This window comes from Falco biarmicus, chromosome 9, assembly GCF_023638135.1.
Source record: "Falco biarmicus isolate bFalBia1 chromosome 9, bFalBia1.pri, whole genome shotgun sequence".
Lineage (NCBI taxonomy): Eukaryota > Metazoa > Chordata > Aves > Falconiformes > Falconidae > Falco > Falco biarmicus.
Genome location: NC_079296.1, coordinates 43,204,683 through 43,216,598, shown reverse-complemented (window position 1 = coordinate 43,216,598; position 11,916 = coordinate 43,204,683). Strand labels below are relative to the sequence as shown.

Sequence of the window (11,916 nt, the reverse complement as noted above, 5' to 3'; positions counted from 1 at the left end):
AAGGACATATACAAACACAAAGAAATTGCTTCATATTCCATAAACTACCTTATGCCACAAATCAATATGCTATATACATTAAGACTAATAAAACCAATTAAAAACTCATTTATGTTTTAGCTTCAATCAAAACTCTGACAACTGGTCCACTATCTAAAAAGAAAATCTCAATTACAGCAGTATTCATACACTTAGATGGCTGCTTAGAAGTATCTTCCCCTCAGATCAGAGAAGATATATAAAAAATACAGTATTTTGCATTGTTTTCAAACATCTTTTTCCTATTGTTGCTGTGAGGTTTTCAAAATATTAGAATGTCTAAATGTAGTCCCTACTTCACAATGGTTTAGTATTTATTAAACAAAAATACCCTTCCATGTTAATGAACAAACTGAATTATTTTTTCCTTTCAGCATACTCACTTCATCACTATTCCATCTATTCGATACTACTGGGCGCAGGCGTTTGACACACACCACTTCTCTCATGTCTTCATAGGATGGATCATTTGGCACCATGTCATAATATGGCAACTGATACTCTTCAACAATACCTGCAGATAATTGTGTAAGATCAAGAACCATTAAAAAAAAATAATAATCTATATATCTACTCTCAGATTTCCTTAGCCAGAAGCAAAAATTAACTCAATTTTGTGCCAAGGCAAACTCACCACACTGCTATACTGTGATAAAAATTCAAAAACTTCACAATAACAATCAAGACATTTACCAGAAAAGCTCTGATATTATGAATATTAAGTTTAATAGCTACAATAATTCCCCGCAGTCACTTTGACTTTGATACCCAACACAGATTATGACATCTTTTAATCTACTACATGCTACAAAGAAACAGAGAAAGCATATGATGGAAGAAGAGGAGAATACAAGTAAAGATCTGCAAGGTCACAAAAGAAGAATGAAAGAATAGGAAGGATGAGTCACAAAAATATATGTAAGCAGAAAACTGAATGACACCAAAAATGCAAGTAAGTATAACAAAATAATATCGTCTTATCAATTACATTCTAAAAGTTTTATTAACAGCACAGGGGTGAAACACATCTGCATCCCACTATTTCTCCCAGACCAGGCACTCTGCTTTTTGAGCAAGGGAAAAAAAAGCCTGAGGTGCTTAATTGTAACAGTCAAAAAGGTTTAGTTCAGTGATTTTTCAAGCTGTACTCTGGACAGATTGTTATTACTGCTTTTAAAGAACACAAATCTGTTGATATAGCAGGCTTGTTGTATTATTTCCTGGTGAAGCATTGTTAAAGTGAGACAAGGGCCTGGTAGATTTTACACAGAATATTTTAAAGTTTACCTCCTGTGACGCAGCGCCGAGCCATTTCCCAAATGATCAGCCCAAAACTGTAGATGTCAGCCATGATGTACGGTTGGAAATGGTTTTTATTCAGGCTTTCATCTAGGACCTCTGGAGCCATGTAACGTTTTGTTCCCACTCTCGTATTCAAGGGAACATCAACTTCATTTGTGTCACTATATGAAAATATTAGGAAGTTAGCAAATCGTGGGCTGTCGCAAGACGTGGTATGAAATCCCATATGGTGCAATCACTACACTACAAGCTCCTATTTACAAATCAAATTCCTTCTTTTATTTCCCTCTCAATACCATGTTTGCAATACATTATACCTCCCTGAAAAAGATTAGCTAGACAAATGATAGTGAGTATGGAAGTTGACAGTTCGCTGCTGCTTTTGCAAGACATTGAAAACACATATTAAAAAAAATTTAAATGAAAAACCACTATAAAGATGAGTGTATTTGGTAACAACTCAGAAAATTATCTGCAAAGGCTTACACTTTCTTTCAAGTTCTACTGTAGCAGAACACAATTCTCCGCCCCATTGAACTAAAAAAAAAGTATTCAATAATATTAATACAGTATTCTTCAATTAAGTTTTACTCCCTTTACACTGTTCAAATGTTCTGTGACAGAATTTATAATGAAACTACATGATAGCAATTACTATGAAAGGCCAGTTTGAATAACAAATGAGTTTGTCTCCTCTTCCTCTCCTCTACAAAACTACTTATTTCCCACAAGAAGTCTTCTCATTGTCTCTCAATAACCTATTTTCACCTCAGTGCTGACCAGCATTCAAAGGAATAACAGCATTTTACTCTCAAAACTGAAAAAAACTGAAAGCATGCAACTAAATGATTCTGTCTTCCTTTTAGAAAGGATATCTGTGTATATTAAAAAAAAAAAAAAGCATAACAAGTTTTCCTGTTACAGGGGATTTGTTCATCTACCTGTTAAACTTGACTGCAAGACCCAAGTCTGCAATGCAGCAGGTTCCATTTTTCTTTATCAAGATATTTTTACTCTTCAGGTCTCTGTGTGCAATAGCAGGCTTGCCTTGTGTCCCATAAATTTCCGTGTGTAGATGGCACAGACCACATGCAGCAGAATACGCCAGTTTGAGGAGAGCCCTGTTGTCTAGCGTAGTGCATTTCAGGAAATCATACAATGATCCATTTTCATGATAATCTGTAATCAAGTAAAGCTGTGTCCAGGAGCCAGTGCCTTTAATATCTGCAGCTATGAAACCTATGAAATACATGAACAAAGTTACAACTTATTTGTACATAGATTTTTTTTTTTTTAATGCAACAGATTTAGTAGGAATTCCTAAAGCTATATTGTCCTGGACTGTATCAGAAGATACTTGTTCCCCTTACGAAAACTGATCATGTAAAAGCTCAGATTTCAAGTAAACATGAAGTTACTATTTCAGTCTTGCAGCAAAAAGATTGCAGACATGCTTCCACCCAACAGCAGCAAAATTCCACCCTCTCAAGAACATTTTATTAGCATATGTTAAGGGACAACCATCTGGTTATTCCATAGAAGCTTCCATACACCCCTCAAGCCACCCACTATGAACTTCCCCCTTCCTTCACCCTCACACAAGCCCTCCAGTAGCCAAATAATTTACTGCTTCCTTACCAAGGATGTTTTCATGACGCATTAAAACAGTTTGGTAAATCTCTGTTTCTCGGAACCAACTGGCTTCTTCTGTAGTGAAAAACACTTTCACTGCGACTTTTTCACCCCTCCATTTTCCCATCCACACTTCACCATATCGTCCTTTTCCGACTTGCCTCACCATCTGAATTTGTTTGGCAATTGTACGCTGAACCTAGGGAAGAAGAGAAAAAAAAAAAAAACAACCAAAAAAGAGTGAGGGTAAGGTGGAGAAGGGAAACCCAGCGATTAACTAAAAGTACCTGGACAAGCTGCTTCTCAAGCTTGGACTGCTTTGAATTTTGATCCCATTGTAAAATTCGTTCTGTATTATTTTCCTCTATTCCCAATTTAAACTCATTATTGCTGCCTCCAAGGAAGAATTGTATAGCAAACCCAAAAAGATTAAATCAGCTCAACTTCTTGTTTAATTCAGATGCATTCTCTTGCATCATATTTGTTTCTTTTATAAACAATTGTAGTTATATGTCTCACTGGCTAATTTTTATGCAAGTATTATATAGGAAGTTGAATAAAAAATTATGAACAACTGTCAGCAAATAAAAAGCAAATCTGTTTTATTGGACAGTGGATACTAAGAAAAAATATCTTTGAATTTGTTCAATTCAATACTTGTATTATCCATTTATTGCATTTTTATCTTAATGTCTGCAGGCTCTAAATTTTCTTTACATTTTGCTGATGCCAACAGATTTCCTAACATACCATCTAATTTTGTGCTTCATTTTAGTTAATTACATGAAGACAGGCTTTTTTATATGTTTAATTTGTACTGTATCATTCACAGTAATTGCTTATAAAATAATTAGCATACCATATGGATAAACTGCTTTGTTCTAGGCATAAGGTACAAACCAAACTTTGTACACGCTGGAGAGTTCAGCAAAGAAAAAACTTTATGATTTACCAACAACGGTAGTCCTGATCCACTCCCAGAACTCTGTGACTGGTCAATAAGGTCTTTTAATGACTCCCCAGCTGGAATAAATGCTTCATCTTGTTCCAGGTCACGATTGTAACAGTGCCTCTTTGCCATCGACTTACAGTAATGCCTGCAAAAGCAGCAGGAGAAGTTAAGCTGAACTCCAAAACACATTCTTCAAAATATGTAGTAAATTAGGCTAGGAAAAAAGCTATTTAAATGTGCAAGTTTTCTCAAAAGAAAAAAAAATTATCAGATTTTACTGTATCTCTTTTTTTCTTTCAGAAGTGTAACTTGCATAGTTTTTTAATATTAACAAGTTGTTGTAATGCTTGTAGAGGCATGTGAGTTTATGATGAGTCAGGTGGAAAACAACCTTTTTTAATACTCAGCTCATGGCCAGCGTTACTAGAATAACACCGCTGGTTTTGGTTTAATCTAACAGACTGAACCTTGAACCATGGCAGATGAGGCTGACACATGCACGTTTCTGCTGAAACTGCTAGAACAATGATCACCTGCAGCACAGGGCTGGAGCTGACAGAAGCAGCATAATGTCAAACTGCATCCGCATGAATTGCCATAGCTCAGCTGGTTAATTATTTCGTTTTGGAACACAGCAGAAAAAGAAAAAGTTATAAAACACATCCCTGTCGATTTACATTTGCAAAAGCACTTTACAAAGGTAAATCTCAGAAGTAGATGGAATTATCAAAAGTGCCTGTAGATCCAAAACCATACAAACCATCAAGATATTCCGGTTTACTGCTATAGCATAAAAGTTACATGTAGCTTAGCAAACTGTAAACACTTTGTAGCCAGAGGAAAGGACCAAATACACTTAAATTTTATGCTGTGCACATTTCATTTCACCTAGCAATGCAAAATGCTATCCACAAAAACGTTAAATTAAATTACAACGGTTTCACTTCCCCTCTGTTTTTGTCAGAAATGCATACGATTATCTGAGTACATTTAGAAAATTACTGTTCTGTCTACACTCTTTTGGGAAATTAAAGATATTGCCAATAAAGAAGGTGCTTTCCTTACTTGTAACAAAAGCAGCTAAATAAGACGATCATGACAATTATGCAGACTGCCATAGAAATCAACACTGCCATCCAACGAATGCTGCCATCAAAAAGCCCATCTATTTTAAAAAAAAAAAAAAAAAAAGAAGAAAAAAGGAAAGTTTCCAAAGTCTATTAATTAAACATCTATTGTAAACAGTTTAGTTGGATACATTTTTATATCCTGTGTTCATGAATGTGCACAAACAGAAACATACGAGGTTTTGTTTGAACATCGGGAAATACTTCTTCACTGTGAGGGCAATCAAGCACTGGCACAGGTTGGCCAAGGAGTGGAATCTCCCTCCTTGGAGATATTCAAAAGCCATGTGGACATGGTCCTGCTTGAGCAGAGGGGTTAGATCAGATGACCTCCAGAAGTCCTGCCCAACCCTTAACCAGTCTGTAATTCTATGACAGTAAGTGAAGCCACTTGCAAAACGTCAGAAACAAGCAAGACAGCTAATGTGTACAACATATCAGTTCATACGAAATTACACAAAATTTCTACTGTTTTAGTATGAAAGCAAATATTTACACCAGAAAAGCAGAGAGAATTTCATTTGAATGACACACACACACAAAAAAAAGATCGACCTTGATATTTTGGGAGTTGTTTTGGTTGACTCTTGTCAGTTTGTTCTTACAAATAGAAATGAAGGATTTACAGCAGTAAGATTCTGAGAAAGTATTAAGCAACAGTTGAACAGTTAAACCAGTACAACTTGTCTAGCCATGAATGTGTAAGATGAGTAAGCATATGAAACTATAAGCTATGTTCACTGGGAACAACAGAAAGAAGAGAACAAATTTACAGTAGATAACAATGTCAGAATACTTTTTTTTAAAGATACATTCATCACAGCAAAAGCACAGCAGAGATTAAGAAACACATGTTAAGAAACAGGCTGTGGAAACAGGATAAAGGCAGATGAAAGATCACATGCAGATCAAGATACGAGCAAAGTGAGCAAAAGAAAAAAAATACCACAATTGACTGATGGAGGAAAAGATTAACCTGGAAGTAGCAGAAAAGGAAAACTGGAAATACAGTATGAAGTGTCATACAGAGCTCTGTATCAAAATTACTTGGTAAGAAAAAAACCCAGAACTGTCCAATACTGTAATTCCATTTTCTTCTTATTTGTATCTGTTGATCAGGAAGAACAGAATCTACATAGCATTTATGAGCAGCAGTGTGAACATCTAGGAGCTGTTTACCTGTGCTATCAAGTGGTGGTAATGTTGGTTGTAAATCCTGATTGCAAAAATCAGTCCGACAGCACTCAATTGTTCGACGCAGTTGTGCTTTAGGTGAGTCCTGTTGAAGGAAAATGGAGTAAGCATTCAGATTTTGAAGTGATCAGCTGGGACAGGGACAGGTGATGCTACGGATACGCTACAGCACAGACAAAAATTCAAGCTACTTTATTTTCAAAAACAGTGCAACCTCACCATTTAACATGTGGGATCACTTCACAGTGGCAGACAGGTATCATCTAATCCCTTTGGGTGCATATGTTCTATGTTCACATTTTATTTTCATGAAACATTTACTTGGTGCACAGAAATATATGGTTCCTACTTAAGTTGCTATTTCATACATCACAAAAAATTTAAGCTTGGTCAAAAGCAGTTAATAGTATGTTAAATAAATACCGCTCTTAAGACAAAAAAAACCCAACCCCTTTGAAAGTTTTTCTTTTGCACTCATCATAGCCGTACTGTTTGCCTCAAAAACATCTTCAGAACACCACTTAAAAGACGGAGGGGCATGAAAATTAATCTATAAGTGAGACACTAATATAAATACAAGAACAATTTCAGGAGGTCATCATGACACCTCAGGTCTGACTTGCAGTAACCCTGAACATTCACAGCTGTAAGCTGAAGTCAACAGTGCTTCCAAAAAGCAGTGCTACTGACAGCTACGTTATACAGAGATTTAAAACTGAGTACCTAAAACAGTGATAGTATTTTGGGGGAGCGTGAGAAGCAATCCAGCTGGTGATCACCTCTGAAAGCTTTGTCTAATGTAAAGAAAAATCAAAATCCAGTCTTCCAAGGCAATATCCACTTGCCCAACTAGTGCTATATACCTGTCTTCTAAACAAATCCTTGCTTTAACTGAGTTTTCAGTTTCAAATTTTGTAACAGATAAAGTTCTAAAGGCAGCAGTCTGCTTAATTATACCCCTTTAGATCACAAGCAAGTTATATTAATGCAATTAATGATACATAGCTTCTAGAAAGGAAAAAAAAATTGTATGTTGGACAGGAAAACACACATTTGATAAAGTTTCATGAACACATACACACAGTTTAACGGAGCTCTTGCATAATCTGTGAAGACAACTGCTTATGATTATGCTCTGCTATCAAATGAACTGAAGAAAACAAGAAATTTAAAATTAAAACAACCAAGAACTTCTGTATTAAACCATAAACTATAGTTAACCTAGTTGATCTGAGTAAAATTCTCTTTGATGGAGAAAACAGCTGACAGAAAAGGTTGATGTCCTCTGTTCATTTTGTCAGTGGCTTACAAATACTTACAGAGAACTCCAACAAGTTAGGATTCTATTACAATCTTTGTTGAAACACCATTAAGTGTCCTTTCTGCCACTACTCACTCACGACTGTTCAGTCCCATTCTCCTCAGCAGTAAACGGCAACATACAAAATTCTGTGACTGCAGTTGTAAACTACAAAGATTAAAACTGCTTTTGCAGTTTCCCTACATAATTCCTACGGAGATCTTAAATTTTAATGATATCTCATTTATTTTACCTTGCACTGGAAGTCTGAACCTTCATACTTCATGCAGCCAGAAGCAAGTGTGGGTTCTCCATGTTCATCTTCCTCAATGATAGCAAAGCAATGCCCATTAGTTCTGGAATAAACATATCACTTGTGCTTTACCAGCATGTTTGTCGTTTAACGTGCAGCATTAGTTGAACATGAACCTCTTAAGAATACCAGAATGGCAATATCTAGAAAATATCTTCAACACAGTGGTTACCATACAGTTTGAGAACAAAAGACCCCCACAGTATTTTCAAATAGAATACTGTAGAGATGTTTTCTCCTGAATATTCTGCCTTCTACTTCCTCACTCCCCTTTTCAAGATTGCTTGTAACCAACCACACCTGCAGTTGTTTAGAAACAACTGAGGTCACTGTAAAAGAGATGTAACCAAAAAAGGCTTACTGACTACAATTTCATAGGCTATAAAAAAAATTAATGAATTCAGTTGTGTGTCTGTTCTTGAAACTGCAATGATAAACTCCTGAAGTCCCAGTATGTGAAAGGTGGCTATTCCAAGGTAAAAAACTCAGCTACACTTTTCCCACAAATATTCGGCCTTGAGAGCAAAACAAACAAACAAACCCCCAAAACCCACTTTCTGAAGTTGACAGTAACAAATGAATTATATTCTTTCAAAAAAACCAACACTTCAATTCCCCATTATCCCTTTAAAACTAATGCTTTGATTTCTACACTACATGAAAATGTCAACAATATTTGTAAGGATTCCCAAACCAATTCACAGTGGTAGGTCTGTGCTTTCAAAACCTGTAAAATTAAGATTTTATTAAGTTAATCAACATTCATTCATTCCCTCAACAGAAATACTGTGGGAAACAAATATAGAAATATTTTTGTTTGCCAAAATTTTTTTATTTAAATGAATTAAAGAAATGCAGATTTTGGAAGCATAATGCCACAGAATACACTGCATAAGTTTTGTTAACTCTCTTGACAGTTTTATTATCAGAATAATGATCCATACAGCCAATAGTTCAGAGGCAAAAAAATTAGTAAGGCCTCTAGTCACTGCAAACACCAGAGGGCGATAAAAAACAACAAATAAATACCAAAGGACTGGAAAGACAAAATACCGGGTCCTAACTAAACATTTTCTAAGTGCAAAACTGTTTGTAAAATACTACCTATGTTTAAATTGAAAAAGATAGTGTTTATTCCACCTCCTTAGGTTCCACAAAAACTGCTTTATCTGCCAAGTGACAGCTTTAGAGAGGCTTAATATTATGTGTTAAAGTGAAGACTCAAATTGAAGCAGCAATAATATGTTTTCTATTACGTATCTTCGTATTAATTCTTAAGGAAAACAGAAGGGCCTTAAAACATGGAACTGCAAATGAACAGAAAAAAGGAAAAACGAGGGCATTTAAAGACATGAAAAAAAACATCTTAAGCAAACACATAATCAGTGCATGAATCTGTTAGGCTTCTTAAGGCTATGGAAGTTAAAACTACCCTCTCCTGTCCCTGCGTGTTCAGAGGCTTTTCTTTTTTTCCCGCTTTTCCCTCACACTCTACAACTAATGAATATGCAACAAGTAGTAAATGGCTACGTTGCCAACACTACCTTTGACTACTACGTGAAGAAGTATTAGACTAAGCAAGCGGACGGTTATATCCGGTTTAGACTTGGGTCATTTAATACTCAGTTATAAAATGCTACAGGTTACTGAAAACCTCAGTCCTTCAAAGCAGTCGCTGGGCACGGAATGACCATTTGCAAATAGTTCCAAGTACGGTGAAAGCAGTACTGTTTACATACAGATGACCATGGGTTTTAGTGCTCAGCTCTCCACAGAACCAGTGAGTTTCTAATCAGCTATGGTCAAATCACCTGACAGAACCAGTCAGCACTCCAGAGATAGTCTGCGCTCTCACGAGCAAAAATGAGCCTCTTCAAAGAGTCTCTTCTACCCTGTGTGCAGTACTTACATGCATGTGTTATTAATAGCATCATCTGGACAATGTCCTGAGCAGTAGCACTTAAGAAAAGGTAACGTGTCCTCTGGAGCGAGTGTTACTCCATTTGCTTGTTTCTTTTGGTCAGGATTTGTCTTCATTCCTGTGCCATGAAGCATGCTGTCTGGATCTTGACCTGGACATTTGAAAAAACACAAAATATTTTTGCATGTCCAATAACTGTTCAAAAGCTTTACAAGCAAAACATGACAATAGGATAATGACATTAACAAATAATTGAACTACACGAGACATAAGAATCTCTCTCTCCCAAGATTATGGTAGACACTGGAGTTAACAATATTATTCTAGAAATACCTATAGCTCAAACCTTGACAGCAGATATTCCAACCATAATCAATATAAACAGAAAGAGGATATTTTCCCTCTTTGAGGTGGGGCAGGAAAGCAGTGAGGTAACCGGTAAGGATTTTCTGAAGAAAGCCTTTCTCATTCATGTGTTTAGAAAACCAAAATGCTGACCGCTTGATAACCACAACAGTATAATTTTATGCATGACTGAATGTACTTAATATGCAATTTTCTAATTTTCTGAAGTCATTTTTTATGGATTCACAGTGTCATAGAAGAGCAGTAATAACTCCAAAATCTCTTGGCTTTTTTGATCTCTGTATGCATTAGTACTTCAAAACAGAGCTAAAGTAAATCTTGTTTGCAAATTAAATTTCAGTAAATGACATGAACATCCACACAAACAAGCTTTCACAGAATAAAAATAGGGCTAAATTGCGTTCCAAGTAGCCCTCAGTTTCTCAAGAATAGGAGAGCTCAGCATCATTTGTCCTAGTTCGTGTTATTAAAGTGCTTTTGTGAACATAGGCATTCAGAAGAAAAATTTCATCGGTTTTCTTCTTATCAAAGAACATCCAGAAAAAAAAATTAAACACATGAATAAATAAAACATGCCTCATTTTGAATATGCTTTCTGACTACTATATGAGATGAGAACATCTTCACCCATCTCCTCCAGCATTACCACAAGTAATTTTACCAACATAAAATCTCTTTGTCCATCACCTTTCTCAAGCTGTGAACCAAATAAAGCTAGAAAAGCTGTGAACAAACTTATCACCTGCACTGACACAATTTACAGCAAGTCTCTGTGGAAGACTCAGTGTTAGGACTGATAGAAACCTTTATAAATTCAGTTATAATTAAAATGGTGGAGTACCTCAGTTCCTCTCAGAAAGATTTTAGTCACAATAGAAATTCATCTAAGAATAATTTTTAAAAAAAATTTTGACCAGGAAACTCATGGTCTCTTTTACCAGATTCTTGTGGCTTCCTGTCAAACCCACCTAAGACTAGCTGTAATGAGAACATTGCTCTCATGTTGTACCTTGCTTGAAAGATGTGCAGAAAAGCTTGATTAAACCCCTGTGTAGATACCACCCTCTGTATCAATCTATTGTAACATCCACTATATCAAACAGCCCAACGTGCAGTTATTTGTGAAATTTCATCTTATTGCTCCCCAAAAAGCAGACTTACGTACTTCCTTATCTGATACAGTACACCCAGTGCATTGACCCAATTCAGAGATTTCTGAAAGTAATGAAACTGCGCCTTTTTCAGATACAGCTAAGAGTATATCCTAAGGAAGTATAGCACCCTCTACCTAAACCCTCAAATCACTTAGCCATGTTTTATCTGAAACGTAGCTTTCAAACAGTACTTCAGTAATGCCCGAGTTAAATATTCCCGGTATGTACAGACTGATAGCAAGAAAGAAGGTGCAGTGCTAGAACAACAGGAGTTTACCTGTGCAATCGGTATTTCCAATTTAACCAAAAGGAACTCTGCACGTATGAAATTGCAGCTCCTCTCCATCTGTCCTCTCTCTCTCTCTCTCTCTGCCAGATTTCTTCCCAGCATAAACTGAAAGCTCATTTTAATATTCTATTACAGATGATACACAACATTGTGCATTCACATTTAAGAGATCCTTACCTGCTCAGAGAACAGGTAATTCTGCTTCATATTTAAAGGAAAAGCCACTGCATATGTACAAATACTGCCCGTCCTTCTGATTTTGTTGAACTACTAAGGTATCTTTCCCAATTCATGTTAGAAAAACTCCTTTCTCTTCAGGGACATTCC

General features: G+C 36.1%; 1 protein-coding gene across 4 annotated transcripts in view; it reads right to left on the bottom strand.

Annotated features, from left to right (window-relative positions):
• Positions 1-11,916, bottom strand: part of BMPR1A (bone morphogenetic protein receptor type 1A) — an 84,402-nt gene that overhangs the window by 5,425 nt on the left and 67,061 nt on the right. For all 4 annotated transcript variants that reach the window (XM_056350740.1, XM_056350739.1, XM_056350742.1 and 1 more), the window contains 9 exons: positions 9,769-9,931; positions 7,800-7,902; positions 6,232-6,331; positions 4,991-5,090; positions 3,926-4,070; positions 2,980-3,172; positions 2,283-2,580; positions 1,327-1,502; positions 423-553 (listed from right to left, as the gene is read on the bottom strand). In XM_056350740.1, the coding sequence (XP_056206715.1) occupies positions 423-553; positions 1,327-1,502; positions 2,283-2,580; positions 2,980-3,172; positions 3,926-4,070; positions 4,991-5,090; positions 6,232-6,331; positions 7,800-7,902; positions 9,769-9,931 (1,409 nt within the window). The remainder of the gene's footprint in view (positions 1-422; positions 554-1,326; positions 1,503-2,282; positions 2,581-2,979; positions 3,173-3,925; positions 4,071-4,990; positions 5,091-6,231; positions 6,332-7,799; positions 7,903-9,768; positions 9,932-11,916) is intronic.